Below are 27,990 nucleotides of genomic sequence, written 5' to 3' on the forward strand. Positions count from 1 at the left end.
CTGTTTGCTGGCAACATGTTCTGCTAAAAAAGAAAAAAAAAGGACACAGGAAGCACCAACACAAGGTGGGAGAGTCAAGACCTCAATCCAATGTACTAGTAATACTTAGCACTGTACATCACTATACTTACAAACATGAACTAGTAAATCCTCACAACACCCCTGCGAGGTAGGGAAGTATTTTTGTCCCCAGTGTACAGATGGGGAAACTGAGGCACAGAGAGGCTAAGTGACTTGCCCAAGACCACACAGCAAGGCATTGGCAGAGCTGGTACATGATTGGAGACGTCCCTGTCCCCCACCCTACGCAAACCCCACTAGATGATGTTGCCTGTCTGGATACGGGAAACCCACAAGTCCCTTCTAAAAGGAATGCCTGGACTTGTTGCCTATTAATAATTTTTATTTGCCTTTAATGAATTATTTCACAGTTTTTCCCTCATACTGTACACCACACTTTGACAGCCTATTCAGCCTTCTGTGGTACCCCACAGCCTTCTCCTCTGGCACTGGGACAGCTTTGGGGGTATTGTAGGGTGCTCTGTGCTTTCGTTAAGAGGATGTTTAGAAACAGTTTCACTGGAATTGGATTGGGAGCACGTGAGCTCTCAATGGAGACTGATAGCACACACCGGAGAAGCAGGCAGGGGGAGCTGATGGTAAAAAGGCATTTGCTGTCCCCTGTGAAATCACCAGTGGTCTCTTGGTTTCTTAGCTCTTCTAAGCTCCATCGATCACTCAGAGTAGAAACTGTTTTTCTCCAGCTTGTCTGGTCAGGAAGGGGTTGTCTGGGGGTTGCTTCCCTACAGGTAGTAGCAGTCAGCTTGAGACCAGAGAGGTCCCCTCATATGGCCTCCTCCAGGTGTGTGACACTGTCTTGGAACAAGGCTGGCTGTAGCCATTGTGCTCTCCTGCCATGGGGAAGGGGTATTACCGTGGTTGGCAATGGTAATTGTTGCAGCCATACCCAGCATCTAAGTCTCTTTTTTCAAAACCAAGATTGAATGAAGAGCAAGGGAGAGTGGGTGGATGAGGAGATGGGGATGAGGCAGAGCAAACAAGAAAATCCACCAAATGGGCTTCTGGGAAGGAAATGTTCCCCTTTGGGCACTTCAGCTGAAGCGGCTTCATTTTCACAAGGCTTCTTTCTCTCTCTGGGAACATCTGCTGAGCTTCATCTCTGTCAGCTGGATATATCGTATGACATTGGTATCTGCAGGGAAAGAGCACACGAATACACGTAGAGAGGTTACAACTTCTTGTGAAAGACAGACACACCACACCTCTCATCTGTGGTGCATCTCCTGTTCCTGGGCTCTGGCATTGCCTGCAGGAACAGCTCCAGTGAGAAGGGGCTCTGAACCAAACCCTCAAACCAAACAGGCACAGAAACATTGTTTTGTCTGTGTAAAGAGCTGTGAGATCCCTGTGCAAGTGGTAAGTTATCTTTTTCTTTACAGTATTTCTGGGACAGAAATGCACAGTGCATACAACACACAAGTTCTGCCATTCACTCAAGGCACAGGTTGATTTGCACAAGCATGTCTCTAGAAAGACTTCATGCTTCTGCAGCCAAGGTCACTCCTATCTCCAATCACTTTGATTTACTATCACGAGAGCCTGGCATCCACATAGTAGCAAATGGTGTGTGATATCAGAAGCAAGCAAGCATAAAAAATAACTGCTTTCACTTATGTATTAATTTAAAAATGGTTCTTAGCTCACAGCTATACTCACAGGGCCAACCAGGGCCAGCTTTGTCCATTATAAGTTATTACAGCTTCAGAAATCAATCTGAAGCACACTGCATCTGCTCTGCCCACAGTGAGAGAGCAATCTCATCTCTTCTTCATCCAAACAGCAACATGCACCACACCAGCTGGGAAAGGAGAAGTGCTTGAGCTTCCAAAGAGATGAGCACATTACTGGTACCGTGCCAGTTGCTAGCAAGTGCAGGTTCTGCACCCACCGAATGAGTTGTGGGTACAAAGTTTCCTTTAAAATTGAGAGGTGGACCCTTCTATTGTGCCCCTCAGCTCAAGTGGAGGCCATGGGAGATGGTTCCAGCCGCTCTTTACACAAAGCTCTCCACATGTTGCAGCAATGCTATTGTGACTTTCCAAGCCATCTCTGGTGAGATGGAGCTGTGGGCTAAGCCTTCTGCAGGCTTACCAGCATCACCCAAGTCAGTTCAGAGGATAGAATTCAGCAATTTAGCTACTTATCCTGTTCAGGCAACCTTAATGAAGCAAGGAGTTCTGCTGTCACTTGTGTTAGAAGGAGCAGCGGCACTCCATACCAGCCTAACCAATCTTAAAGCAGCCTTTTAAAAAAAGCAGAATTAGTTTCAGTTGCACAGCTTCCAGAAATGGAGCAATTCAGCTGAGGGGGTGGTCCTGAGTGTTTGGCCTCCCTTCACTCTGACTGCTCTGCCCTTCTAGCACCTGATAGCTTATCACAAAGGTAACCATTCTCTTTGTTGGGCTGCACAGTCAGAGGCCAGCCTAGCACAGGTGATATAGGAGCAGAGGAGGCTCATTAGGAACTCACACCTAGCTGAGCCTGCAGCACTCTGTGCCTGGCACAGGAAAAGGTGGGTCTCAGCAATGATTAGTAGCAGCAGGCTGCCAGGTACTTTGGCCTAGGGGCAAGGTAGGTAGGTTTTGATGGCACAGCCTCACTTACCTGGAAGACTGCAACTGGCATAGAGAGCCATGGGCAAAATAAGGTGCAGCTGACAGGGGGTGGGAGAAAGTCTAATTGCAAGGTAGCTAAAAAAAAAAAATCTGCTAGCAGGTGGAGACGTGTTTTGTTTCTCTTTTGAGAGCTGTTGCTTTACTAGAGAGGAGTAATGAGTAGCACTTTGCTTGTGGAAAAAAATGGAGCCTTGTCTTTTCCTCTAAGTAATACTGTGCTACTCTAGCTCCATACGCAGTCTTTCAAAACTAAAAGTTAATGAGCAGAGGGTTTTGGTGCTTCTCAGTGTGGAAGTACTGATGTGTAAATGACAGGTAAGGGTAGTCTGGGGCTGGTCAGGCCATGCTGGAAGATGGTGATGCTGCAGTAGGAGTGTATCTCTTGGCTCTCAGGCTGTTCCTATGGCTTTTTTGCTGTGCTGCTTCTTCCTATAGCTTCAGGGCTGGTCGTGTGCCTCCGGGGCAGGTGCTGTGGCCTGGAGCTTTGCTCCCGGGATCGGAGTCCTAAGCATTAAAGCCAACTCCTTCTGTGTAGCATGGGAAGCTGGCCTGGTACACAGGCCCTCTGGCCAGAGCACTGTGACTGGTGTTCTCAGGCCAACCCATGGTCCCTTTGCATCCCTGGCCAGTGGTCACCTTGATGGTGTGACCAGATGGATGGGAAGAAGTTGAGCGCAGCTTGAAGGTAAGGTGTATGCCAAGTCTGCTACATCAAAGTTCAGTTTGGTGATCTACAACTTCTGGCCACCGATTTATGGAAGGGTGCTCTGCACAGCTTAGTGGAGGCTTTCTTCTCTCTTTCCAAACAGTTTCTTAGTAAGAATTGTTATACAGTGATCTTCTACTATTTCTATCTGCTTTTGTATGTTTTTCTTTTTGTTTGGAGGTAGCATAAGAAATCAGGACAAACCCAGCCCTCGCTATTGGTGGGCAATAAACAGCTATAAGGGATCTGCTATGCAGACAGACCTGTAAAACCATCTGATAACTAATTCTTCTTTGACATTTAAAATTGCCACCACTGAAGAGACTGTCATTGATTTCTGCCAAAAACAGTCTCTCCTATTAGAGAGAGAACGGGGGAAAAAAAAAAAAGGGCAGAACATGACTGTAATGATAACCAAGTGCTTTACCAGCAAGCTTGGTGAAACCTCAGACAAAAGAAATGATTACTTTTTACAGATGGAGACACTGAAAGTGGAGACTCTGAGTTACTCCAGGTCACATAATAACATTTTGTGATAGCATCACCTGGTTCCTACTGCTGTAACAGCCACATCCTTTCTTCCTTAAAGAAGTATTCAGTTCTTTTCTTCGAATACCTTGCAAGTTCTCAATAATCATAAATAAAACAGTGCAACAATGGCCTCAGATAGTCTGACAGTAAAAGGGAAAAGTCTGATGCTGAAGGCCAGAACTGTTTTTGTATACGTTAAGGGTCTTTGGGGACAGTTTCTGGTATGTCTCTGCAGCAAGTAGTGGTATTTGAAGCCGTTGCTGTTGAATACATTAGTTTTTCATTCAGGAAGGAATGAGGGATACCAAATAAGTAGTATTCCTGAGAGGGGGAAAAAAAGGAACAACTATACAGATTTTAAAAAGTGGTTCAGCTAGAAAGGCTTTTTCACATCTGAGCCTATCTTAACCTTGAGGTTCTGATAAACTTCTTATTTTCCTCTGTTTTTCTTTACACAGGCTTCCCTATTTGCTGGTTCTGGCATGGGCTGAAAGCAGAAGGGCACGCTGTAAATAGGCTAAACTGAGCTTTTAAGCACATTTGCTCAGCAGTGTGGGGTGCGCAGCTGTGCTGTCAGACTGCCCAGAGCCTGGGGCCAAGCATGGCAGATGGGACTGGGTGCCTGTACAGGAGGTGGAAGGGGAGTGGGATCCCAGTGCTCCTCCAGGACACTGTCACTGCAGGAGCCCAGCAGGACCAGGACACTGCACACAGCCAGCTCTGACTACCTCTGTTGCGTCCTCTAGCTCAAGGCACACCAGCACCACTGTACTCACTCCAATTCCACACCCAGCTTTCACTCTGTGCTCACAGCTGTGGGAGGGAGCTGCTCTCTGGGGTTTCCCTTACACATGGCTTCTGTTTGACTTTCTTGTGGTCCTTTAATTTTCCTACAAGTCTTGCAAAATTTATTTCTTTTCACGAAAATGGCTTGAACAACTGTGGTTTTTGTCTCACTATCAGGTGGTCTTTTGAAAAATAAAAGCACCATCTCTGATGGTGCTCCTGATTTCAGGTAGGTTGGCATATAGGTGGCTGGTCTGACTAGCTTAGGCTGCTTGTGTATATAATCACTTTGCTTCCGACATTAATTATTTTGGTTTTGGATGCGTGGATGACAGATACTTGAACAAACATGAGACTGACTTCACGGTGCAAGTTGAAGCATCCCAATGAATGCTTTTCGAGTTAATGTCTGAGCAGAGAAAAATGCTGCTCCTCTACAGAGGAGCTGGGAGACATAGCTGTTGGACTGCAAATAGTCTTCTGGTTTTGCTAAACTGAAAAATTTTGTTCTCGTATTCATAAAATGTTTTGGTTGGGATGCATTCTTCCCTATCTTGCTTCTGCACAAAGATGGCATTCCAGCAGCACTGGTACCTTCCAGCCTGTGCTGCAGCCTCTGCAGTAGCCCACAGCTAATGTCTTTTAACACTCAGTGCAAACTTGCTGCCCAAGGGGAGAATCCTTGAAGTAAGACTAAGGATAAAGTGAGTTGTGTCCATTCCTGTGGAAATCAATAAAATCAGATAGGGACTTAGTCTTGTGAAAAGAAATGCAAAGGAACTCAATGTAAAGTCACATTCCTCCTTCCCATACCTGTTGGCTGGCGGGATCTTGCCTCTTTCAAGTAGTAGAGTGCCTTGTTGTAGTCACCCAGGTGGTAAAATGCAACTCCCGACCGGTAGAGAGCCTTGAAGTTCTCGCCTTCTTTCTGCAGCACCTTCAGGCAGTACTCCTTGACACGCTCATAGTTCACCAGCTCGGCCTGGAGCAGGCAGGCTGCAGGGCAAGGGGAGAGAGAGAGCAGGGAGTGTTACGGCTGCTTTTCTGCTCCTGCAATCTGCACAGGCAAAAAGAGTAGCCTAGGTGAGGGCAGTGACTCAGACTCGTGATTCAGAAAGGGTGCAGTCAAACACATTGTTTAAATGGTGAACAATTGTTTGCCAAATCCAATTGTTCACCATTTAAATACCAATGCTTCTATTTTTGCAATTTCAGACCGATTAAATTGTTTGTTCTGGGGCTTTAGGGGGAGAGCAAAAACATAAACGTCCCCCTGGAGCCAGGCCTCCGTGTGATCTTGTGGTAGTGACTGGCTTAGCCTGGAGTAGAATCATTTCTCATTTGAGGAATAGGTCTTGGAACAGTACAGAAAAGGAGGTCAAAAAATAATTATCTGACAAGAAGGAGAAAAAGGAACTAAATTAGATTAGGTATTGGTCTTAATGGTTTGAGGATGCTGAATTTATAATGTACTGTCTTTTATGCAGGAGGTTTTATATAGTGTTTTTCTGTAGGAATCAATGAGGGGCCCTGCTCTGTTGGAATGTGCTGTTAGTGAAGCAGAGGCACCTGGAGCTATAATGCAGGGAAAACATGTGCTGAACCTTTGTTGCAGTACTTAGCAAAAAGCACCAGCCTAGCACAAGAGGTCAGTTCTCCTGACTTCCTAAAGGAAAGGTAAACAATGGTGAGGAAACAGCCTGCTGAGGGCTCAGTGCTGAAGGGCAATTGCTGCAGAAATCTCAAGGAGACAAGGAAAATCCCCGTGGTGAGTTTTCCACAACTAGGGGGTGATCCCAGGGACACGCTTTACAGATATGGCATGCTGACTGCCACTCTGGGCTCACTCTAGCGCTCACTCTGGGCTCAGCTTCTTTTGGCTTACTGGGCATTAAGATGGTCTTGGGGAACACCAGTGAGAATAGGACACACTGAAGCCATGCATCTACAGGAAATGAAGAAAGTTGTTATGTCCACAAGCTCTTCTGGTGCTATAATCCAAGGCAAGTTTGGGAATGACACAATCTGGGGAGGAGAGAAAGGGAGGGGAGGCAGGATGCTGCTGCAAGGATCAGTTCAGAGGCTGGCAGTGTCCAGTGCCAGGGCATGGGGAGAAATTTCCCCTAACAGGTGGTGTTACTCAGTGCCTCTCTGGCAAGGAGACTCACTGCTCCTGGAAATCCAAGTCATCACTGTTCACATGTCACCAACAAACAGCCAGACTTCATTTTTTGCATAATGACTGTGGCCGAGATAATTCAATGCTGGATCAGAAAAAATGACACAGTTCTAGATCTCCCTTCTGCTGCACCCCTGAAGTAAGCCCTGCACCTCCTCTGTAACTCACTTTATATTCCATGGACAGAAGAGTGGCCTAGATGATCTCCAGAGATTCATTCCAACCTTGATTAGTCTGAACCTATCATCAGTTAATGTGGATGGAATGCACTCCTAACCCAAGTATACATTTGAAGTTTAAACAGCTAACTGGAAATGATTATAAACAGCCTTTTACCTGTAGAGAATCTATGGTACAGATGCACTGAGCAAGGAGTGCTAAACTTGCCCCACTACTGGTCTGTTTGGTCAAGTGGCACATTATTTACTAGTTAGATCTCTGTCCCATTTGCATTAGGGATGGACTTTCAATGTATTTTAGTAGCTCCCGACATTGAAGTGCATAGGTATTAGAAAAGCATCTGACTGCTTGCTAACGATTGCCAGTTTAAAAAAAGAAAAGCATACCTTTCTAGAAGCTTGGTAGCGTCTCCTTATCCAGAATTTGTCCCTTCCTATTTGTCAAACATTGATTTTTCTCACTCTATTTCTAATGGAGCTTGAAATGACTGTGCTTTGTTTTCCTTTATTTTTTTTGAAGCTATTAAAAAAAAAAAAAAAAGACAGTGTAAATTTACTGCTGGCTTCACAGCCCTGGAAATGGATTGCTTTGTTTGTCTGCTGCCCAGTAGCATGTACAGCAGTGGCAGCAGCTTTCTGCACACTGCCAATCTGATCCAGTCTTTCACGTCCTGGGAAACTGCCTTGCAGAGCAACAAGATGGGGGATTTCAGTCTGTTTGTTTACCACTTGGTATTTCCAGCCATCATCATAGAAGTTACTCTGAAGATGACAGGCAGATGGACAATGCATGTTAACTCAGTAATTCTATACTGGACTTGCTGCATGGATTAGTTTAAAAGAAAACTACCCCAAATCCTGCTAATTGATAAGCTGAAATGTGCTTCTGGAGATCTAGCTGGGTTCTTTCTGTGGCTCATGTTCATAGTAAAGATTCTGTAAGGCAGTGTTAGTAACTATGCATATGGCTGGGAAAAGTCATTACCACATGGCTAGCAGGAGAGATGCGTGTTTATCGGAACAAAATGAGCAGATGGATGTGCAGGAAACAGTTATGCTGGAGGAGATGGCCATTTGGAGCACCAAAGTTGGAAGTGGCTGTTGCAAATGAACCTGGAGGGAGAACCTCACTTATAAATATTTAGAGGTGTGTGCTTTTAGCTCTTGTGCACTGAAATGACCTTAATGGATTGTGATTCAATGCAAATACTGAGCCTGTTAGTAATTCAGCTTTCAAAAATGGAAGGCGTATGGCACCCTTGTATTCCTGCATAATTCAGTCAGGGGAGAATTGTTTTGAAAATGTCATTTTCCTAAACAGACGTGCATTTCTGGCTAGAAGTGTTTGTTTACCACATAAAACACATCTTCACTCTCCTTCTCTGTTCTTAATAGGCCCCCCAGTGAATCCTTCTGAGGAACAGTGCTCACTTACAGACTGCATCAAGAAAGGTTTATCTGGCTCCTTCTGCTTTCTTGAAAGTGAATGGGCTTGGTCCCACACAGCACCATCTCTGATAGCAATCTGGCAATTAGAAAGGTGCCCTTCACAGGGAGATGCAAACCCACAGTTGTAGTCATTCAGTTTCTGTGGGTCTCACCATTGTAAAGCAGCATCAGTTGAGCTCACAGCTCAGAAGTTAGGCTACTAGTTACTAGAAATTATTTCACTTCCCCTCTGTATGATTAGTTCATCTTATTTGATATAATTCTCAATTTGGTACCTGATTTATTAAGTCAACTTGATCAACATCTAACTCCTAATTTCTAAAACTATGTGAACCTAAGGAGATTCAGTAAAACCAGTTGCAGTGTGTTTCACTTTGGACTGGTGCAATCCCGTGTGTGTGTGCAGACTGGGAGAAGAACTCACTGAGAGCAGCCCTGTGGAGAAAGACTTAGGGGTTCTGATGGATGGAAGGCCAACAGTATTGTCAGATACATCAAAAGAAGGGTTGCCCATAGGGTGAGGGAGGGAGTTGTCCCACTCTGTTCTGCCTTTTTGAGGCCCCAGCTGGAGTACTATGTCCAGGTGTGGGGACCCCAACGCAAAAGAGATGTGGAGCTGTTGGAGTGAGTTCAGAGGAGGGCCACAGAAATGGTCATGGAGCACCTCTCCTACAAAAACAGGCTGAGGCAGTTGGGATTGTTCAGCCTGGAGAAAAGAAGGCTGCAGAGAGACCTCATCATGATGTTCCAGTACTTGAAGCGAATCATAGAATCCTACAAGAGAGCTTATAAGTTGGAGAGAGGCTGACCTGTACGTGGACTGATAGTGACAGGACAAGGAGAAACTGTTTTAAACTTAAAAAAAAAAGGAGTTCTAGATGAGATACTATGAGGATTTTTTTTTCCTCAGTGTGGTGAGGCACTGGAACAGGTTGCTCAGAAAAGCTGTGGTGCCCCATCCCTGAAGGTGTTCAAGGCCAGGTTGGATGGGAGCCTGGGCAACCTGAGCTGGTGGGTGACAGCCCTGTCCATGGGAGGGGGTTCTTTAGCTTCTACTCCTAACCACCGATTTTTGTTATACCTTTGTCTGATACCCTGTACAGCTTGTGTTTGCTACTTGCATTAGTACTCTGAAACTGATAAATTCACTCCATCTCCTCTTTAATAGCCTGCATAAAGAAGAGTCTGGAGCTGTTTGCTAAAGCAAAACCAAGCAAAGCTTTTGTCAGCTTTCATCACTGTTCTCTGAGCCTTCAAAGTGAAGTTAACTGAAAATGCTGTTGGTTAGCATGTCATCAGAGAAGCCTCTTCTATTTGTAAACCTCTGCAGGTTATGCGAATAGCTTTATTTGACCCAACTTTTGACTTCTAATTTTGGCTGAGCCAAGAACTAAGTCTGCAAGTGAGATGTATGGGTTTTAACATGGAGATTTTGAACAACAATATGAAAAGCCTTGTGTACCTGGAAAGTTTTGCCAAAGGATAAATCCGCATGCCAGAACATTCCACAAGCCAATTTTATCCCAGTGGCCAAATTCCTGCTGCAGACAAAACTAAAGACCTATCCATGTTACAGAAAAGTAAGCCAAATTACTGTGCAGTGTTAACATATGCCTACCCTGTGGCACACTCCTTCAGTTCAGTGCATTGTGTTACTCAAAACGAAAATTCCATTTACAGCTTTTCCAGGGAATGAAAATGATTTGGCCCTTCAGGGATGTCTCAGCTTTCAATTCATATTTCACAAAGTCCAGCCCTGTCTGCAGTTTGCTGGTACCTCTGCCTTAGATTGCTTTGCTTCCATTGTAGATGAGAATCACCTACAACTCTGTTGGTCTTGTAAGTTTTTGTACTAAAATATTCCATATGTAATGTCTGCTTTTGGGAAATGTCAGCCAAAGCTGTTTAGGTATTTTTGAAAAGCAGATTAGGGAAACACATCTTACTTTTCCCTTGTTAAAGGTCTCTGGTGACTGTCTCTTTGGATTTGTCTCATGTCCTCTCATCATTTGGCTTTGCAATCTGAAATCTGGCAGATATCATTTGTGTCAAGCAGGTGCCTTCTGTTATCCCTGGGGTGTTATGGAGCTGGCCAACCAATAACTTTCTGAAAATAAAACCAAAAGAGTATGGCTTTAATGTACTCAGAGGTGCCTTAGATTTTGGTACCTAAATTTTTTAATATTTTGTCTACCTTGGACACAATCCAGTCTAGGAAAAAGTAGGGATTTGGCAACTTAGAGAGCAGGAAAAATCTCATTATCAGTGAGCCAATAAGAGAAGAAAGAATTGCAGAAAGTGGAAACCAAACAGAGATAAACTGTCTTACTTATGACAAAGAAAGACTGATGCTGGTGAGGCAAGGGGGCAGGGGCTGAGAGCTGTGAGGGGATGGAGGAAAAACTGCAGGGGTGGAGAAAGGGGTTTATGGGTGGGTAGGTGAACTCTGCTGAGAAGGCAAAGACTGGGCACGGAACTGGAAATAAGTTTGGGACAAGGTGCTGAGGATATAAAGGCACAGGACAAGCTAGTCTGGGTACCAGGAGAAGCATTTACATTGCTGTAATTCAAGCACAGGTGAATAGTCTCCCTGCACGACAGCACCTCCTCTAGCAGACAAATTACCCACCTTTGCATTCTTGCTCTGAATCATCTTTTTCTATTCACTGTCCTCGCTGAGGGATACTATTCTGCAATGCCTGAAAGCTGGCCTTTGCAAATATCCCCTGGAGACAAGAGCAGGTGTTCTGTGGCAGAGCTAAGAGTCAGTCCTGGGGATGAGCCATTATCAGACAGCCACATGAGAAGTTTGAATCCAAATAACTTGTTTTCCTCTCCTTAGGTTAAAAATCTAGGGAAACTGAGATTTGACTTCAAAAAAAAAAAAAAGCAAACCAAACCAAAACAAACCACTGAAAGTGTATTTTATTCACTTTGGTGAGTTTACAATGAAGCAAGCAGGACAAATGACTGCTCTACAACATTCACTGATTCAAAACAAACAAAAAAACCAAACCAGCAAGTATCAATTGGGCTGGCTGCAGAGCAGAGAGAAGTAGCTAACTAACCCATTACTGCTCGAGCCTGACATGGATATTCTTTTTTTACTGCATTTATTCTTGGTTCTACCACTGGAGTTTAACAGCCTAAGCGTGGATTATTACTTCTTAGCAAGTGCTAAGTATTCCAACCAATACAATCTCAATGCGTATTTCACGAACTCACAGTGTTGTTCCCAGAAATAACCATGATTAAACTCTGCAAAATACTTTACTTTCTGACATGATCTCACCCTAAGTATAGCAGCCAACAACTCACTTAAAATCTGTTTAAATCACAGAGAGATGGAACATATTCTTGTTCTATTTTAGAAAACATGCGATTGATGCTTTGATATAACCACTTCAGGGTTGTATTCTGACATATGATTAAGACCTTGATGTATCATTGAGCAGGTTTTGTCTTCCTATTGCATACAGAACTCAAATAGGGAAGACTATGAGAGTCTCATAATACTTCCCTGACTTCAGAAGGCTCGGCATCTTTCATGGGGATGCTCTTCCTCAGAAAAACATGACAGCAATAAGTCTTGGTTTGATTTGTGTTTAAGAAGGAAAAATACTGGAATATAACTAGAGAAAAATGAGATTAAAAAAAGAAACAACTATGTTTTGTAACAGACAGCAATCTTCTAACCGTGCCACTGATGGATGTATCCATCTTTGTGTGTGGCAGTCTGCGTAACCATTGTTCATAGAAGAACATGGCTGTGTTGTGTCCACTGGAGGAATTAAAGAGGATACTGTTAATAAATGACACTGAAAATTTCAGCCATGTGTTAGTAATTTAGATTATAATTAAATTCCAATATTGGGTAACATGTCTTTCATAAGGTGATGTACTGTAAAGAGTTAAATGTAAAGGGTTATCAGAGACTGAAGGTAACCTTGGAATTAAGCTACTGTAATTTCAGAGTGCAGCCCAATAAGATCTTGACTAATCTAGACTGTTGGATTATTTTGATTCAAACTTCTCTGAAATTTAAGTAAGTGATCTTGAAGGTGAAGCTGCACAAGTAACATGGATGGCACAGTCCAATCTCTAACCTCTGTTAAACTTTTGATCCTGACTGGCACTGAAACATGTATAATATGAGGGAACGTATGAAACCTATGCTGAGAGAACAGAGCAGGCTGTTAGGCATCCATATTTGCACCAAACCCGTGTGAGCTTTGCCATTCAAGAATGCAACCCAGTGTCCCTCCAAAGAGGATATTTAGTGGCATCTTTTTCAGAGAAATGTTGCATACAGTTTCACTACAGGGCTGAGATGCTAATTAGAATCTACAGTCTCCAGACAATCTCTTCCATTAAATATTTTTCTTTTCTCTATAGTCCAAGCTTGCAAACAAAGAGGATTTTCTGGCTTCTCACCAGTAAGAAACTAATTATAGACAGCTTGATAATGTCTGGCAATAATCTGATCAGCTGACTCCTAGTTCCTGAACACCCTTCATGGGGTGAGAAGGGAATATGAGAATGACAGTACAACTTTCCAGCCTACGGTTCTCATTTATTCATCTCCAGGTACCACAAAGCCCTAAATATACCTGTATGTTTCTTCTTGCAGGGAAATGTGTGGATAATTAAAATCCAAACTGTATGACAGGTTGTTTCTCTCTGTAGGGAGGAATTCATGCTAAATGATCGACAAATATTTGGAGTGCCCAACGAGTCACCTCTTCCAAGCTGCCTTCCTCTTCTTAGCCTGACTCTCAACTCATAGACAGGTGCCAATTGTTCCTTCCCTTTCTGCTTTCTTGACCATGCTTTCCTTCCAAGGCAGAGCCTGGTTTTCTTCAGTTCTCTGCTGCTTCTGAGTACTTCCTACCTTTTCCAGGAGGACCAGTACAAGAGTACATCCAGAATAGAGACCTTAGTGACTAAAGAATTCAGATGTTTCCACCATCATACGCACTAACAGGCATCTAGCAGCTCTCAAAGGAGCTGCTAAATCTGGTGCATCAGGATTTTTGTGGCTAGCAGCCCACCCTAGGACTCCACCTACTGCTATCCCTTCTAGGGGCTTGGAAAGCACAGGGCTGATAACTAGGAGATAAGTAACAGCTAATGTGAGCTGTCAGAACAAATCACTTTAATTTCAGTCTGCGATAGGGTGATCAATCTTGAAGATAAAGGAGAAACAGTGGATGTTACACATCTTGGCTTTTACACTAGTCAAATGGCAAATTCTAGTGACATTTTCTTAAGCAAAGTGAAGGAGAGCGATCTAAATGAATACACTTAACTTTGTTATCAAAGAGGAAGGCAGTATTTAGTAGTGTTCTGCACTGATCTGTCCTAGATCCCCTGGTATTTGGTATTTTCAATAAAAATCTAAATGACAGACTGCAGAATGCCTTGTGAATTTTCATATAACACCAAGATGTGAGGAGATGCTGGGATGTATTGGAAGGCAGGGCTAGAAGTCCAAAGCATCCCCACAGACTGGAGCAGTGTCAGAACAAAAACAAGATGCAATCTGGAAGGGGCTGGTGAAAGGTGCTAAAATTAGGCAGAAAACAAAACAACTCACGCTGGTATGGGGGAAAGCTACTCTTTGAAGGACAATTCTGCAGAAACTGATCTGGGTAACCCACATCACATCAGTCAACAAGGCAATACCATTAATGAAAAAAAATACACACCAGCATGCGTAAAAAGAAGTTTGTGAGAAAAATGAGTAACGTGTTTAATTCTGGGTAACAGTCTTGCAAGAAAATGTGGATATAAACTGCAGGAGGACACCAGTAATAATAACTGATATGGAAGAGACAGAGTACAAGACATAAAGAAGACAGTGAAGGAAAGCAGTCTTACACTGTTCACATGTATAAAAAGAAAAAAGCCCAGTCATGTGAAGCAGGTTGTAACCAGAATGCAATCAATTCTTCTTGTATTCATGAAGTAAGAAGAGGGCTTAAATTTTAGCAGGAAAGATTCTTTCTGGGAAGAATTTCCTAATACTGAAAAGATAAACACTTTAATAGACTGCTCAGTGAATTCGTGAAGGATCTTAGCTTTGGAAGCATGTAAGAACAGTTTGTATAAAAGTGACCTGGAATATGCATTACCTGTACCCTTGCACCACGCTTGAGCATAGATTTCTGTCCAGCTCCACAATCTGGTTACTGATCGTGCTGTCACAGTTGGAGCACAAACTTGCTTCTCCCAAAGGCCACCATGTAGCCCACTCGTTCAGAATTCTATGGAAGGAGGTTGCTGTGACACCCTCCAACCTAGACTTCTGAACACATATGCACTTAGTAACAGCAGACATGAATGACTTCTGCCTTTGATGTGTTTTGGGTTAGAGTTCCTACATCTCAGACTTTTTGAATTTTCAAGAATGCTTCAGAAGTGTTCATGACTTCAAAATGATTCTTAAGTTACTTTAAGGCAAATTTGTGGTGATTTATGTTTGTTTGGGTTTTGTTGTTTTGTTTTGTTTTTTTTATCACAGATCCAGTGATACAATACAGAAGTTTTCCTCCAAAGGGCCAAGCTTTTGGGAAGCAAAGAATTTTGGATAACTTTTCATCTGATCCTCATAGCTTCTGTTTTGAAAAGAGTATTTCAACCTACCTGTGCCTGTAGTTACTAGTTCTTCAAATTAACACACTGATTTCCTGAAAATTCCTAGCTGGTAGTAGTTAAAACCTAGATGTCAAGCAAACAAGGAGTATTTTCTGAAGCCAAAATCTATGCCTAGTTGTGAATCAGCAAATCTTTATTCAGCCAAAACAGAGATCATCTTCATATTGCATCTTCTGATCTCCCTGCCTTTCATTTCCCAGCCAGGAGATGTAGGAGCAAGATCCTAGAAAACCATTGGTGGGACAAGAACTTCAATCAGCTTTTGATGCCTAGACAAGAGCTTCAGTCAGCTTTTAACGCCTGGATCACTTTATTCTATAATCTCTGTAAGTACTTCCTCCTCCTGCAGCCACATGAGGAGAGATGGGAATCCCTTGTTTCTTTTTGCCATGGCTTATTGTTGATCTGCCAGGCTAAATTCCCTGGAGATTCCCTTCACTCTGACTTTATATTTATCTAGTAATCTTTGACCTGTCTGTATCTTTTAGAATCAGGACTCATCTAGTCCAGTCCAGTCCAGTCAACATGACTTTAGATATGTTTGACCTTCAGTCCTGCTGTTCGAGTTGCTATTTATTTCACCACTCCTTCCTTGTTTGTTTTTCCATGTATTTCACCTTGCATTGCTTTACTCTCTCACTGCTGTGTGGTCTTTTATATCCTTTCCTCCCTTGGCCTTCTGTTGATATTGCCACCCACTGGAGGAATCTGGTCTGTTGGGTTGTTTTCATAAGGGAAAAGTACACACGATTTTGTCAGATATCAGCAATATCAGAGAGTGACAACCATCTGATGAGTGCCAGCAGTTCAACAGCTGTCTGGCTCTAACATGTGCAATCAAATATTTTACAACTGTTAAGAGTAAACTATAAAAACTACTACGTAATGAAATAAAGACCTTAGTAGAAAGATAGCTTTTGTCAACCTCACTCAGGCAAGGAGGGTATTTCTTTAAGTAGGGAGAATCTATGGGGAGACTGATAGATCTCGAGACACCTTCTCTGTTGCAGGGCAAAGCCTCCATTGCTAGGTGTGGTTTGCTGAATAAACAGCTGACAGCAGGGGTGTGAAATGCAGCTGGTGCAGCTTGAAGGCTCTCAAATGAGGTTGCTGACAATTGCACATGCCACAGCTGCCGCAGGCTCAGCTTACTGTGGCACAATTAATTTGGGCTGAGAGCTAATGCTCCATCCTGTGCCGTAGCAGGGCTGGAAGATGTGGCTGCACAACACCTGTGTGCTGTGCACTGTAGTGCTGAGCCACAGCTCACCTTACCTCCCAGGACATGGGGAAACAGACAACTGCAGAATCTGCTAAAGAAGGGCTGGGAAGCAGGCTGTCTGAGGCCACTACCTTTTTGTCTCCAGACCATTTTATGCAGGCCATTCTGGAAGTAATGCCTCCTATTTATTTCCATGGAGACTACAACAAATACAGAGAGCACAATAACAGTGTTTGATAAAGTAAATTCTTAGCTATGAAATACTACTTTTCAACGTAGTCACCACTGTTACCTATGAATTTTTGCCACTGATAGACAAGAACCTGCAGGCTGTGCTCATAAAAATCTCCATCACTGGAGTGACCCACTGTTTTACAGCTGGTATGATGACATCACGGCTAGGAAAATGTTTCTGTTCCCATGTGAGCATTTGTGGGACCCACCTGGTGCAACCCTTGAGATATTCCAATGCTGTCAGCATCATTTCCAATGCACTGAAGCAGATATTCAGCTCTGTGCACAGTTCCCTGACCATAATCTGCCAATTCATGTAGATGAGCTGATTGAGACACTCTATATTTCATGGTGTGACAGCTGTGAATGGCCATCCGGAACGTGTCTTATCTTCTGCTGTCGCCACTTCTGAAATGCACCAGTGCTCACATTCACTGTTTGGTCTCCACAAATGTTCAGGAAGCATCAATGAATGTCAGTGGGTGCCATTATTTCCACATGGAAGAACTCACTGACACACCTTTGCTTTATCCGCACTTCCACGTCAGTTGCTATTTTGTCAGACTGCCCCTCTGCTGCCGTCTGTCACACAGCAACAACATGTCATGGAATACTGGAGGGAGGGTTCAACCTCTACTACCGTACCACTAACATCCAGTTCTGACCTCATAGGCCAACATAATAAAATAAGAGGCATTACTTTTGGAGCAGCCTTTATACAATTAATAGAGACTGAAATTTTTAATTTTATCCCTCCTGAGCTCTCCCTAGCTGAGAAAACTTACTGGCAAGGAGAGGTTGAAGGGGGAGGAACGTTTCCTTCATTAAAATAAGAACCCAATCATGTGTGTTTAGCCCAAAGACTTTGCATTTTAATGAGGTTCTGAAACAGAAAGCAGCCTTTATGGCCTCCGTGGGAGGGATGGGGAGAACAAGAACAGACACAATCAGAGGCAGAGGATGCCCAAGTCAACTGTTTTCAAACTAAGTGAAGAGCGAGAGGTAAAAATCAAAGCTCTGAAAACTTTATTTTCCTTAAAATTGCACTGAACAAATGTACAAAGAAAAGTGGTTTGTGAGCACAGCTGGCTCTGTCGGGCTGTGACACCTGGCTGGGCTCTGCCTGCCAATGCAAGCTGAGGTTAAGCTTCACCTTTCTGTATGGTTGGGCCTCTAGTATCCTCATCTCTTCCTTGCCCTCTGTTTATACCGTATATAAACGTACTACATTTGAGATAACTGCCACTCCATCAAAGCCAACTAGGTGACAGGTTGGAAAGTTACTGAGAGGGGCACAACAAACATGCTTGCTTGTGACTCATTTCCTTTGGAAATCAGGCTGAAAACGAATAAACTAAAGAATGGAGTGATGATTCAGTGCATTATTTGCTTGAGAAAGCCAGGGTTTGAACTGTGCAGGAGCACTGGCTGGTGTTCTAATCAGATGTCTGCTCTTTAATATAAGTTGTAGCAAAGTGCTTCAGGTAAAGATCCCAGATTGTTCCCGAACTTTTCATAACCCATGTCTGAGCAGCACACTGCTGGCAGTGGAAGAATGGAGTGTGTCTGATCAGAAGTGTATGGAGGGGAACTTCCACCCCAAGTAAAGGGCTTATTTTCAGCCACCAGCAACTCAGGAATCACTGTACTAAGCCAGGCCAGTAATCCACTTCTCTGTCCTGACCATGTACTCTTTCGATATTGCTAGGAGATACAAGGATATACTGAGAATTATATGATGGCTAACCAAGTTGATGTGGGTTCTGCTGACACGCATATAGGTCTGCTAATAGAGATCCCTAGTGGAATGCCTCAGGAATTCATTTCATAATTGAGCCTTAGTGCTTTTGTAGGAGTGCTCTACTGACACCGTGAAGTCGGAAGATATTGTAAAAAGGACCATATAAAAAGACCTACATGACCTGGTGGATGGTCTTAAATTTATTTGGGATGGAGATCAGTAATACAAAACTTAAAATCATGCTCTTTGGACTTAAAGCAACAAATTCTGCTTGAATTTGTGAGCTCATGAGGTGGAAACAGCTAAAGAGGAAAAGGATGTGAATATGCTCGCTGGTCACAGGATGACTGAGTCATTTATGTGACACGGACATGGAAAGGGAAATTAAAATCTCAGGAGTTATTCATAAATCCAAACCAGTTAGCAGTGGTTATCAAGCATGAAAATGTAATATTTGCTTTACAGTTTTTAGCCTATCTAATATAGCATCGCATGTTCTGATTAGTTCTGTGCCTAAGCCTTCTTTTCTAACCTTATTCGGTTCTTTAACTCCACGATACCTTCTGGCACTGTGCTTCAAGTTAATCAGCCTTGAGTTTAAAAATTTATTTTGTATTCATCTATTATTTTAATTTACCCTCCACCCCATGAGCAAAAATCCTGATCTACCACAGTCTGAGCCCCATCACAACAGACAGAGATCATATAAAGGAAAGTGAGTGTATTTTCTTTGTGCTTCCAGTATAGGTATTATGCTGCTCTGGTTTCTTTGCAACATGAATGCACTCTGCGTCTTGTGCAATTAATCACTGCAAATCATTTAAGAGGCCAGTAATCTGGGATTTGAATTATGCTAGCATTAAAAAAATATGGTGACTGGAGAAGTTGAGGCTTAACTCTGCACCTTGCTGTGTGATGAGAGAATCATCGCTAGAGGCATGGGATGGAGGATCTCATTTATTCATCTGGAAATAAGAGACCAAAAAAAAAAAAAAAAGGTGCTGTGGCAGAGCAATAGGTATAGCTAGTGCTGACTTATGACAATTATCCTACAATAACAGACTCCTGTTCTCCAGAAACAGTTCTGCTTTTGCAAGATAAACTGATGGCCTCCCCAAATAGTTCATGTTCGGGAGAGGCTACAGCTTTTGCAAGGAGCCCACCTATTACCTAAAAGAATGGAAGAAACGTAGGTCTTCCTGTCCACTCCCTATCTGGGAGCAGGAGCAGGGGGAGGAATGCTAATTTTCACAGCTTCTTCTCTGCAGTTCACTGAAAGACTGTTCTGTATATCATGAAGATGCTTTTCCTGTCAGGGTGAATTAGTGGGTTAGATGGTGACTGTAGGGATAGCACAGCACACTGGAGGTAGAAGCTGGTTAGTCACGCCAGCCCAGGAATAGCCAAAAGAAGGACTAAGGGTCTAACATAAATTTTCAAGTCCAGACACCTCCTCTGCCTTCAATTTGCTTTCAGGAGTAAATTTCTTCTCCTACACACCACAATGGGGAGTGTGCAGAACAAGGATATACCAGCACTTACTTTCTGCTCTCCCTTCCATCTGCTTCAGGTAGCAGCAAACAGTTCTGCTGCCTGGAGTCAAAAGCAAAGTCTTTCAAGCCGGACCTAAGATAAATGTATCAAGCTGAGCTGAGATCAGGCTATGCATGTCAAGCGGAGCCTTACAGATATATGAGGCAGGAAGTAAATCTCCACCGTGTGACTAGGTTCTACCAAGTGGGCCTTCATCCCTCTTGCTTTACAGAGCAAAATGACTTCTGGCAAGGTAGTACCTCACTTGAGTTTCCTCAAGTAGGAAATGAGCCATTTAGACCCTGATGTGGCCAGGTCAGCGCAACGCCAGGGGCAAGAAGACTGACAGTTGTAATCAGGGAACTACAGGAGCTTCAGAATCACAATCTGATGAAAACTAGTTTGGTGGCTCTTGGCTGGCTGACCCAGCTGCTCCTTTCCAGCAGCTCCTAGGAAACTAGATCAACGGCAAGATTTAGCAGAGTTTTGCTGCTGCCACTCCAATATGAAAGGAGGTGCTGCTGCTGTTGATGCAGAACAATCTTCATGACAGCCCCCTCAACTGGCAGCAAGGAAACGCAACAGACAGTGCTCCAGTTAAGGTAAGAAAGAGAATGCAGAGCAGTGGTGAGAAAAGTACTTGCTTTAGTAAGGCTGAGGTTTTACCTGTCAAAAATGGATGTACTGGAGGTCTCACAGCAGAGATGGGATTTAAAGGGAGCAAGGAAAGGAGAAAAGGTCTGGCCTGAACTAATATGCCATAGGTAAAATCAGCTTTGAGGAATCAAGTGCATCAAGATGCTGTGGGGCAGAGCCTGTGAACACAAAGGACAGGAGAGCCTCACTGGCAAAATGGGGACAGGGCCTGGAAAGGGACAGAACTTTGCCTGTGGGGTCAAAAAGTGTGTGTTGTGACCAGGGGGGCGAGCAGAAGGACACAAGTGGGAAGGGCACCGACTGTGTGAGCAGCCCCACCTCCTGAGCTGAGAAACATGATGGGAGAACTGGGTACACAGGACAAAGCCAAGGAGAAGCAGATGGTGCTATCCAGTCTCTAAGCCTCAGGGTGATGGTGTGTCAAGAATTTCAGAGTGAGGAGAACAGAGTGGATTTTGAAGTAAAGATCATGACATTAGCTGTTGCCTATGGATAATAACAGATGAGCTCTGGCACATCAAGTTATGACAGATAAAATCATCGCTCCCAGCTGTCCCTTCTGCCATGGGTTACTGTAGAGAAAACGTGACTGTGCCTAATTCACTTCGTGAACTGTGTCAGGATTATTTCCAGCATGGTCCTAATCTCAGAATGGTTATGCTGAGGTGGGACCTCTCTGCTCCAACCCCACCTTCCAGAGCTGCCAAGCACAGCACAGCTTCCTGGGCAGGTGTACAGGAGCAGGGCCAGCCATATGCCTTCCTCCCTCCTTCCCACCTCATGTGAGCCTGCCGCAGCTGAAGCTACCTCCAGCAATTCCAGTGAAGCTTCCAGAAACTGCACTGACTCTACTGTCTTTGATAAAGAAAAAAGGAATAGAAATGCTCCAAGCCACCACAAGAAGATTTACCTGCATTCATCTATCAATGTCTTACGTTTACCGTTTTCCATCCAAGATGCAGTGCAGAAATGAACAAAAGGAAACAGATTCCAGAGCAGCTGTTAGTAACAACTTCTTAGTTAAGGATAGTTAATATTGACTCTTCTTCAAAACATTTTTAACCCTCAGTTTTAGTCACTGGTATGGTTATTGGAGTAAGCTGAAATCAAGATTAATAAACAGATATATATTCTATAATATACGGATATATTTCTTTTATATCACAATTTCTCACCTGCAAAGTAAGAGAACATAGAAGAAAATAAATAGCCAGTAAATTTTCTCAAAACCTTGTTACGTAGTTCCTCTTTCTTAAATTGTGTTTCCTCAGTTTCACACTCTTTTGCATGCTATTTTCTGTACGATGGCACAGTGTCAGGAAGAAAGTGGGACCTGGCAACACTTAGACCTCCAATTTTATTTATACCCTTTTCTTTTGCTATTTGTTTCCTTAAAGCAGTTTCTTTTATTGGTGTTAGAGCTCATGCTAAAATCCTAGTACGAAATCTTCTGATGACCCTCCGTACTTGGAGCATCAGTCATTCTGCTCACAGAACACTGATTGGGGATGTGCTTCTGAACTGATAGGCATTTCTGGAAGAACGACTGGAGAAGCAAATCTGGAGTTAGGTTAGAAATTTCTGGGTCTCAGCTCAACTGAACAGGAGGAAAAGAAGGATGCTCCACCTGCTGAACCACAGAAAAGTGGCCCAGCTCCCAGAAAAGAAGGTAACCATGGAGCTCATGGATGTATCTAGCAATAAGTTGGGAACCAGCTCTGGTTTTCACATGAGGCTTTGTTGAACCACCTGAACCATCTCCAGAGCATCACTGATAGAAATGTAGGGAGGAGGAAGAGGCTGTGACTCACTGCAACTCACCGTGGGACTCTTGCAGGAAGAAACTCCAGGACAGCATTTCAGAAGAGGACGGAGTAAAGCTGGGAAGAGGTGCTACTACAGACTTCACAGAAAGCATACCAACACACACCTCAAGGAGGACAACAATCTGTAGCTTTTAGGTAAACAAATTAACCACTGCTCTGTGTTCCAGAAAAAGCTCTGTGGTTCTTCGATGCCTCCTGCTTCACCTCCTATGTTGAGCTGCAGTTAGCCTTGCACGCATCTCAGCTCACCAGAACTGCAGCTCCTCAGGGCAGTCTAGCATAGGACTCTGTACTTTAGCAACACTTTGCTTCAGGCAATCAGGTGAGATCAGCAGGGATGAGGCAACTGGGCATCTGGTAGAAGAGACTGCAAAAACACCTGCCACCACCACAGCCTCAAGTTTTGAAAAGGCTTGGGAAGAAGAGTGACATATAGAGAGAAAAATGCGTCTCCTGCCTCAGCAAGGGAGGTGCTGTCAGACATATTCAAATTTGAGAGTATTTGCTATCCCACTCTCTCAGTGAATACAAAACTCTTCCCTGAGCAGGGAGAATTTTGTTCTCCAAAATAAAAGGGAATCGGTAAATACGAAGGATTTGTATAGACTAATTCATGGCAGTGGCTTCAAATCTCACTTATTTAAATACATGTTGGGGTTTGGGCCTATCAGTAAAAATGCCTCACAGTCACTTGTATTCATTCTCTGCTTTGACTGCACCTATGTGGAACAAGGACCATGCCAGGCCTGTACAACAGACGTTCCCATCACTCTGGTTGGGCAGATGCATCTAAACTAAGTGTCAGGAAACTCCCACCTCAGTGAAAATGCAGCCACATCCTGCTCACCTTTACTGCTCTCTCTTTTTCCCACTGCATGGCATCCTTACCAAGTGGTTGGGTTTTTTTTTGTTGTTTTTTTTTGTTTTGTTTTGTTTTTTGATGCAGCATGTAAAAAAACTTCACATCCAGCAACAATCCAAGTCTGCTTTAACACCCACAGCAATGTGCCCTGGTAGAGTCTGTACTTGTTAGCTGCTACATACTGGGGTGGGATTTTAGTAGAGGTTCCTTTTGAGGTGTCTTAGTGGGTGGTCAGTGCGGACAAGTTTTAGCATCTTTTCTCATACAGTTATATTTTCACTTGGGTTATACCAAGTGCCTCAGAACTACTTTCTGAAGGCTGTACTTGCTGTCCAGGCTGAGACCCAACATGGATGGCTATGCTTTGTAATACTCTGCAAGTACGTGTGCCCTCTTGACTGGACTCCTGTACTAAAATAAGCGTACTTCAATGGAGATGAACACGTTGCATTTAATTGGCATTCACGTAATTAACAAAGCCTTCCAGCACTCCCAAGAGGTCATCGATGCAGATGTATACACTGAGGCTCAAAGAATGAAAGTTTGGTGAAGCTAATACAACTGGTCAGCACAGAGAGGCGGAATGGAACGTTCACATCTCCCAGCATCACTCCTCGTCCTTCATTCTGTCTCTGGTTCTGCTTTTCCTGCCAAGATTAGCTCCAGTATTTCTGCATGCTTGGGAAAACCAACAAAGGTTTGCTTATCACACTGCAATGTTCCCTCACAACAAAGCTTAAAACTATGCTTACTCTGTGCATTTTGCTGCTTTGGAAGGACTGGGACTTACACCTCTCTGCAGAGATCCTTTTGGACAGATCCTCTGAAACCTTCGGGCTGTAAAGCCGGAATAAATTATTGTTGCATTTAATGGAGATAGTGGTTGCATTTGTAGCAGGTAGATGCTCTCTACCTACTTGTGGTTCAAAAGGCATTTTAGCTTCAACTATGCACAAGATGTTATATGAGTGGAAAGGAGACTGGGACATGAGTGGTATTTGGCCAGCTTGTTTTTCTGCAGGCACTGTTCCTACATTCATCTTTATTTTCAAAGAATACAAACCACTGACTTGGGAAAACTCGGTTGAATGCACCACCAGGACTGGATCGTGGTTCCTGTTCTTTATTTTTCAAATGGGCTGAGAGAAGCAAAAAGAGGTCGAGTGACTTCCTCAAGGTCAGAGACCGTCAGTGAGTCATAAAGAAATGACTGTTTGCCTCACAGCCCTGCATTCATTCTGTGAGGCTGTGCACTGCTGGTAGGATTTTTCTTTGCCTACCGCAGTGATTTCTGGGAGCCCTGACCAAGCTGCTGCCCTTGTGCCCGGTAACATTTATCAGATGGATGTAGGGCTCTCAGCTGGGCTGTGCAAATGAGGGGTGAATCTCTTTCAGGTGAAACTCCTGGGGCTAGCTATGTGGCCCAGCTCACAGCTTTGTGAAGGAAATGTGAGCAGTACTACTGGTGGCCAGCAGTGAAAATCCTAGGCCAGCAATTTACATAAATCACAGGACTTTACAGACCAGCAGGTTTTGGAATCTTGTGTGATGGACTTAAATAGTTTAGGTGCCACATAGCTTTGCAAGCAGAAACTTGAGAAAATACACCAAATATTTTGGGGCTTTGATTAAAAGCAAGAAGGAGCCGCCCTGCCCTGCAGTATGGGAACTGCCTGTTGAAGGTGCTCTATGTGAATCTATGACTTTACATTTTGCAAAGCAGTAAATGCACTGACAACAGTTCACTGTTGGCCCACATAAAATACAAACCAACCTCAATTGTACTCTTTGTGGGCACAACCTTCACCCATCCAATCCTCCCAAATCCCCTCAGGGTGTGTATTTCTCACCCGCTTACTTGGCTAAGTGCATTATAACCATAGCTAATGTGCTCTTCTGTCTGGCTTTAAGTAAGCAATTAGGTGTGCACATCTATATTTACCATGCAAAACATCTCTGACAGGTGAATGTGTGCTGGCCGTGTGAAAACAACAGTGCAAAACCAAAGTGGGCTTCCTAACTGCTGAGCTTGGAGAGCAAGCGGAGGTGCTGAAGACACTCGATAATAAGGACATTCAGATGACAGCTGCTAAGGCTATCGGGTACAAATCAGAGCTAAGTGAAAAACTGTCTTCTCTAGAATTAACATGCATGGCTGTTATGCTCTCTGCACTATGCAATGCAGATTTATTTATTTTAAAAACAGCTCTAGGCTGTGCTCAGAAGCGGAACGCCCTGTGTCTCCTCTCTTCCCCGCATCCAGTAACCCCAACTGCTGCTCCAACAACAGGCACTGGTGTTGGAGCTCACTGTGTAGTGGATCTGCTGGCTCCTGCTGCACCACTCCCTTACAAAATACAGCCCCGCTGCTGCACCTCGTGAGGTTTCTATTAGGAAGGTGTACTAACTGTTATGACAGTTCTGGAGGAGCTCCCTCCCACCCCTCTCCTTCCCTTCAGACACTAATTCACAGATCCTCCTGCTAAGTGGGAGCTCAGGGGCTGTGCTGGGAAGAGCAGCGCTGCAGTTTGTTCACCCGCACGCTCTCCTTTCCAACAGGGGCACTTCCGTCAGGCAGCACAGCACGCCCTGCTCAGCATCTCCAGGACAAATTCTCTCTCTCTATTCTCCGCTCTCTGCTGTCCATCTACTGAAAACAAACAATGCTGTGAGCAAAAGGGCACCCTGACCTGCTGCCACGTTACCCCGGGGAAAACACTGCCTGCACCTCCAGGGTTAACTGTTGTCATCTCCTTTTGTGTTCACACCAGTTAAATTTAGGTGAAATCTGTTCAAACCTAGGCTAAAGATGGAGCAGGCTTCTCATGTCAGAAGGCTACCACTGACAGAATCAAGTACAACCAGAACTGAGAAAAATTCCCTGCAGCAACCAGAAACAGCAAATAAATGGACAACGACCATCCTGCAGGAGGACCCTGCAGGCACTGTGCACACCTCAGCGAGCAGAACTTGTGCGTGCAGCAAAGTGCCGCTGGGGTAAGCCCAGCCCTTCTGCCGTGTCCCCGCTGTGCCTCGGCACTGCCAGCAGGCAGAGGTGTTCCTGGGAGTACATCTGCAAAGCCACAAACACTCCGTGCGGAATTGTTCGTAGTACGATGGGCTCTGTATACCTAACTCCACTCACCTCAACAAGCCCTGCCACATACAATGGGTTTTAATAAACCGGTGAACGGAAATTCTGTGAGAGGCAAAATTACAGCTGTGCAATTATGCTATCACTCTGGAATCTCACCTGCCTCTCCCTCCTCGCGACTTCAACAGGCATTTGAAGGAGGAATACCTGGAAATGTGATAAATGGGGGCTAAATTGTGGCCCCCCGCTACATCCCAAAAGGCACACTGAGCATAACAGATTGGCATGGATTAGACAGGAGAAGGCTCTGGCTTGATGTTTCAAACCCGGTTTGCTTTATTCTGCCTCTTTTTTTAGCCCTGGACAACAGGAACCAAAGCTCGCCAAGTGTCTAGAAAGCCAGGAGCCAGGCGGCGGTGACAGCTGACACACCAGTGTCCTGATTTTCACCATTTTTTCCCCAAGGATATAAAGGGTAGTGAGTGACCCTTCATCCTTCTGAAAACAGCAGAGCTTTATCAGTTTTGTCATTTTGAGCACCTCACTGAGTGCGAACCTTCCCTACCCTCTATGTATGTAGCCACAAGTTTTTGTTTTAGGGATGCTTTCGGGCTTGGAAAGAAAGCATCCATGTGTTTCCTGGAAGCAGAAACGGGTGCAGCTGCTCAGCGGGGACTTCAGAACCAGACCTCAAAGTGCGCCGATCCCCGGCCCTCCCCTCCATCTTCCCGCAGCACCTCTCCCGAGCAGATGGGAGGGATGAGCCCACGTCTGCTGGCCGCAGCTGCGACTGGCGCCTAGCGAAAAGCCAGCGCTATATTTGCCTTCAACTTTTATAGCTAAGGGGCAAGAAAACGCCTTTGGTACCCAGCGCTATTCGGAGCTACCCGACGCCTTCCCCTGCTTTGCCTCGCTCGCGGTGAGGGAGGCTCCCCGCCGTGCCGCCGCTTACCGGACCGGCTTCGCGCTGCGGCGGGGGGACCGGACCGGAGGACACCCGCGGCTGCGGGGCAGCGGCGCACCGCCTCGGCTCAGCGGCCGCGGTTCCGCGCTCCGGGCGCCGCTCTCCCAGCGCCGGGGCCTGCGGCAGCCCGGGGAGGGCCGGGGGGGGCCGTGAGCGGCGCCCGGGTGCCGAACTCGCGCTAAAAGCGCGGCGGGGCCGGGGCGCGACGCCGGGGAAGGGACGCGCGGCCGGGGGTCCCGGTGCCCCGCTCCCCGCTGACCTGCCAGGCTGTTGTAGCAGTCGATCTCGATGGCCTCCACCGCCTGCCGCTGCTCGTCGCTCAGCCCGCCCGCGGCGGCGTTGGCGGGGCGCTGCCCGCCCGGCTCCTGGCTCAGCAGCAGCGCCTTGAGCTCCAGCAGGGCGCGGTGGTACTTGCCGATGGCCTCCCGGAATTTCTTGTCCTTGTAGCACTGCGCCCCTTCGCTCTTGAAATCCAGCGCCCGCCCGATCAGCTCGCCCGGCTCCGCGCCGCCCGCCGCCGCCGCCCGCGGCTGGCTGCCCCCCGCGGGGCCGTGCCCATCGCCCGCCCCGCGGCCGCCGGCGTTCAGCTTCCCCGCCGCCGGGCTCGCCCTCTCCATGGCCGCGGCGCCGCCGCCTCCCGCGCCGCCCTACGCGGGCGATGCCGCGGCGCCCGC

General features: G+C 45.1%; 2 protein-coding genes across 11 annotated transcripts in view; one reads left to right on the forward strand and one right to left on the reverse strand.

Moving 5' to 3' along the window:
* MAP3K9 (mitogen-activated protein kinase kinase kinase 9) overlaps positions 1-27,990 on the forward strand; it is a 122,928-nt gene that overhangs the window by 76,960 nt on the left and 17,978 nt on the right. For 4 of the 10 annotated variants that reach the window (XR_016466891.1, XR_016466890.1, XR_016466892.1 and 1 more), the window contains exon 11: positions 15,384-15,509. Coding sequence is in view for 1 of the 10 variants with exons in the window: in XM_090141108.1 (XP_089997234.1) it covers positions 15,384-15,509 (126 nt within the window). In the remaining 9 variants the exon portion in view is untranslated. Of the gene's footprint in view, positions 1-15,383; positions 15,510-20,356; positions 20,516-25,221; positions 25,361-25,817; positions 26,712-27,990 lie in introns of those variants that run through there. The other 6 variants (XR_016466887.1, XR_016466886.1, XR_016466888.1 and 3 more) reach the window with 6 other exon arrangements.
* Positions 49-27,948, reverse strand: TTC9 (tetratricopeptide repeat domain 9). Its single transcript, XM_031593631.2, has 3 exons — positions 27,576-27,948; positions 5,533-5,715; positions 49-1,213 (listed from the first exon to the last, which is right to left on the reverse strand). The coding sequence occupies exons 1-3, from the start codon at positions 27,931-27,933 to the stop codon at positions 1,134-1,136; spliced, it is 621 nt and encodes a 206-aa protein (XP_031449491.1). The 5' UTR covers positions 27,934-27,948; the 3' UTR covers positions 49-1,133.

Source organism: Phasianus colchicus, chromosome 5, assembly GCF_987193195.1.
Source record: "Phasianus colchicus chromosome 5, bPhaCol1.hap1.1, whole genome shotgun sequence".
Taxonomy (NCBI): Eukaryota; Metazoa; Chordata; class Aves; order Galliformes; family Phasianidae; genus Phasianus; species Phasianus colchicus.

Coding starts and splice junctions, on each gene's coding strand:
- TTC9 (XM_031593631.2), bottom strand. CDS start 27,933: ATGGAGAGGGCGAGCCCGGCGGCGGGGAAGCTGAACGCCGGCGGCCGC. Junction 5,716..27,575: donor CTGCTACAACAGCCTGGCAG/GTCAGCGGGGAG, acceptor CTTGCCCTGCAG/CCTGCCTGCTCCAGGCCGAG. Junction 1,214..5,532: donor AAGATCCCGCCAGCCAACAG/GTATGGGAAGGA, acceptor CTTTCCCTGCAG/ATACCAATGTCATACGATAT.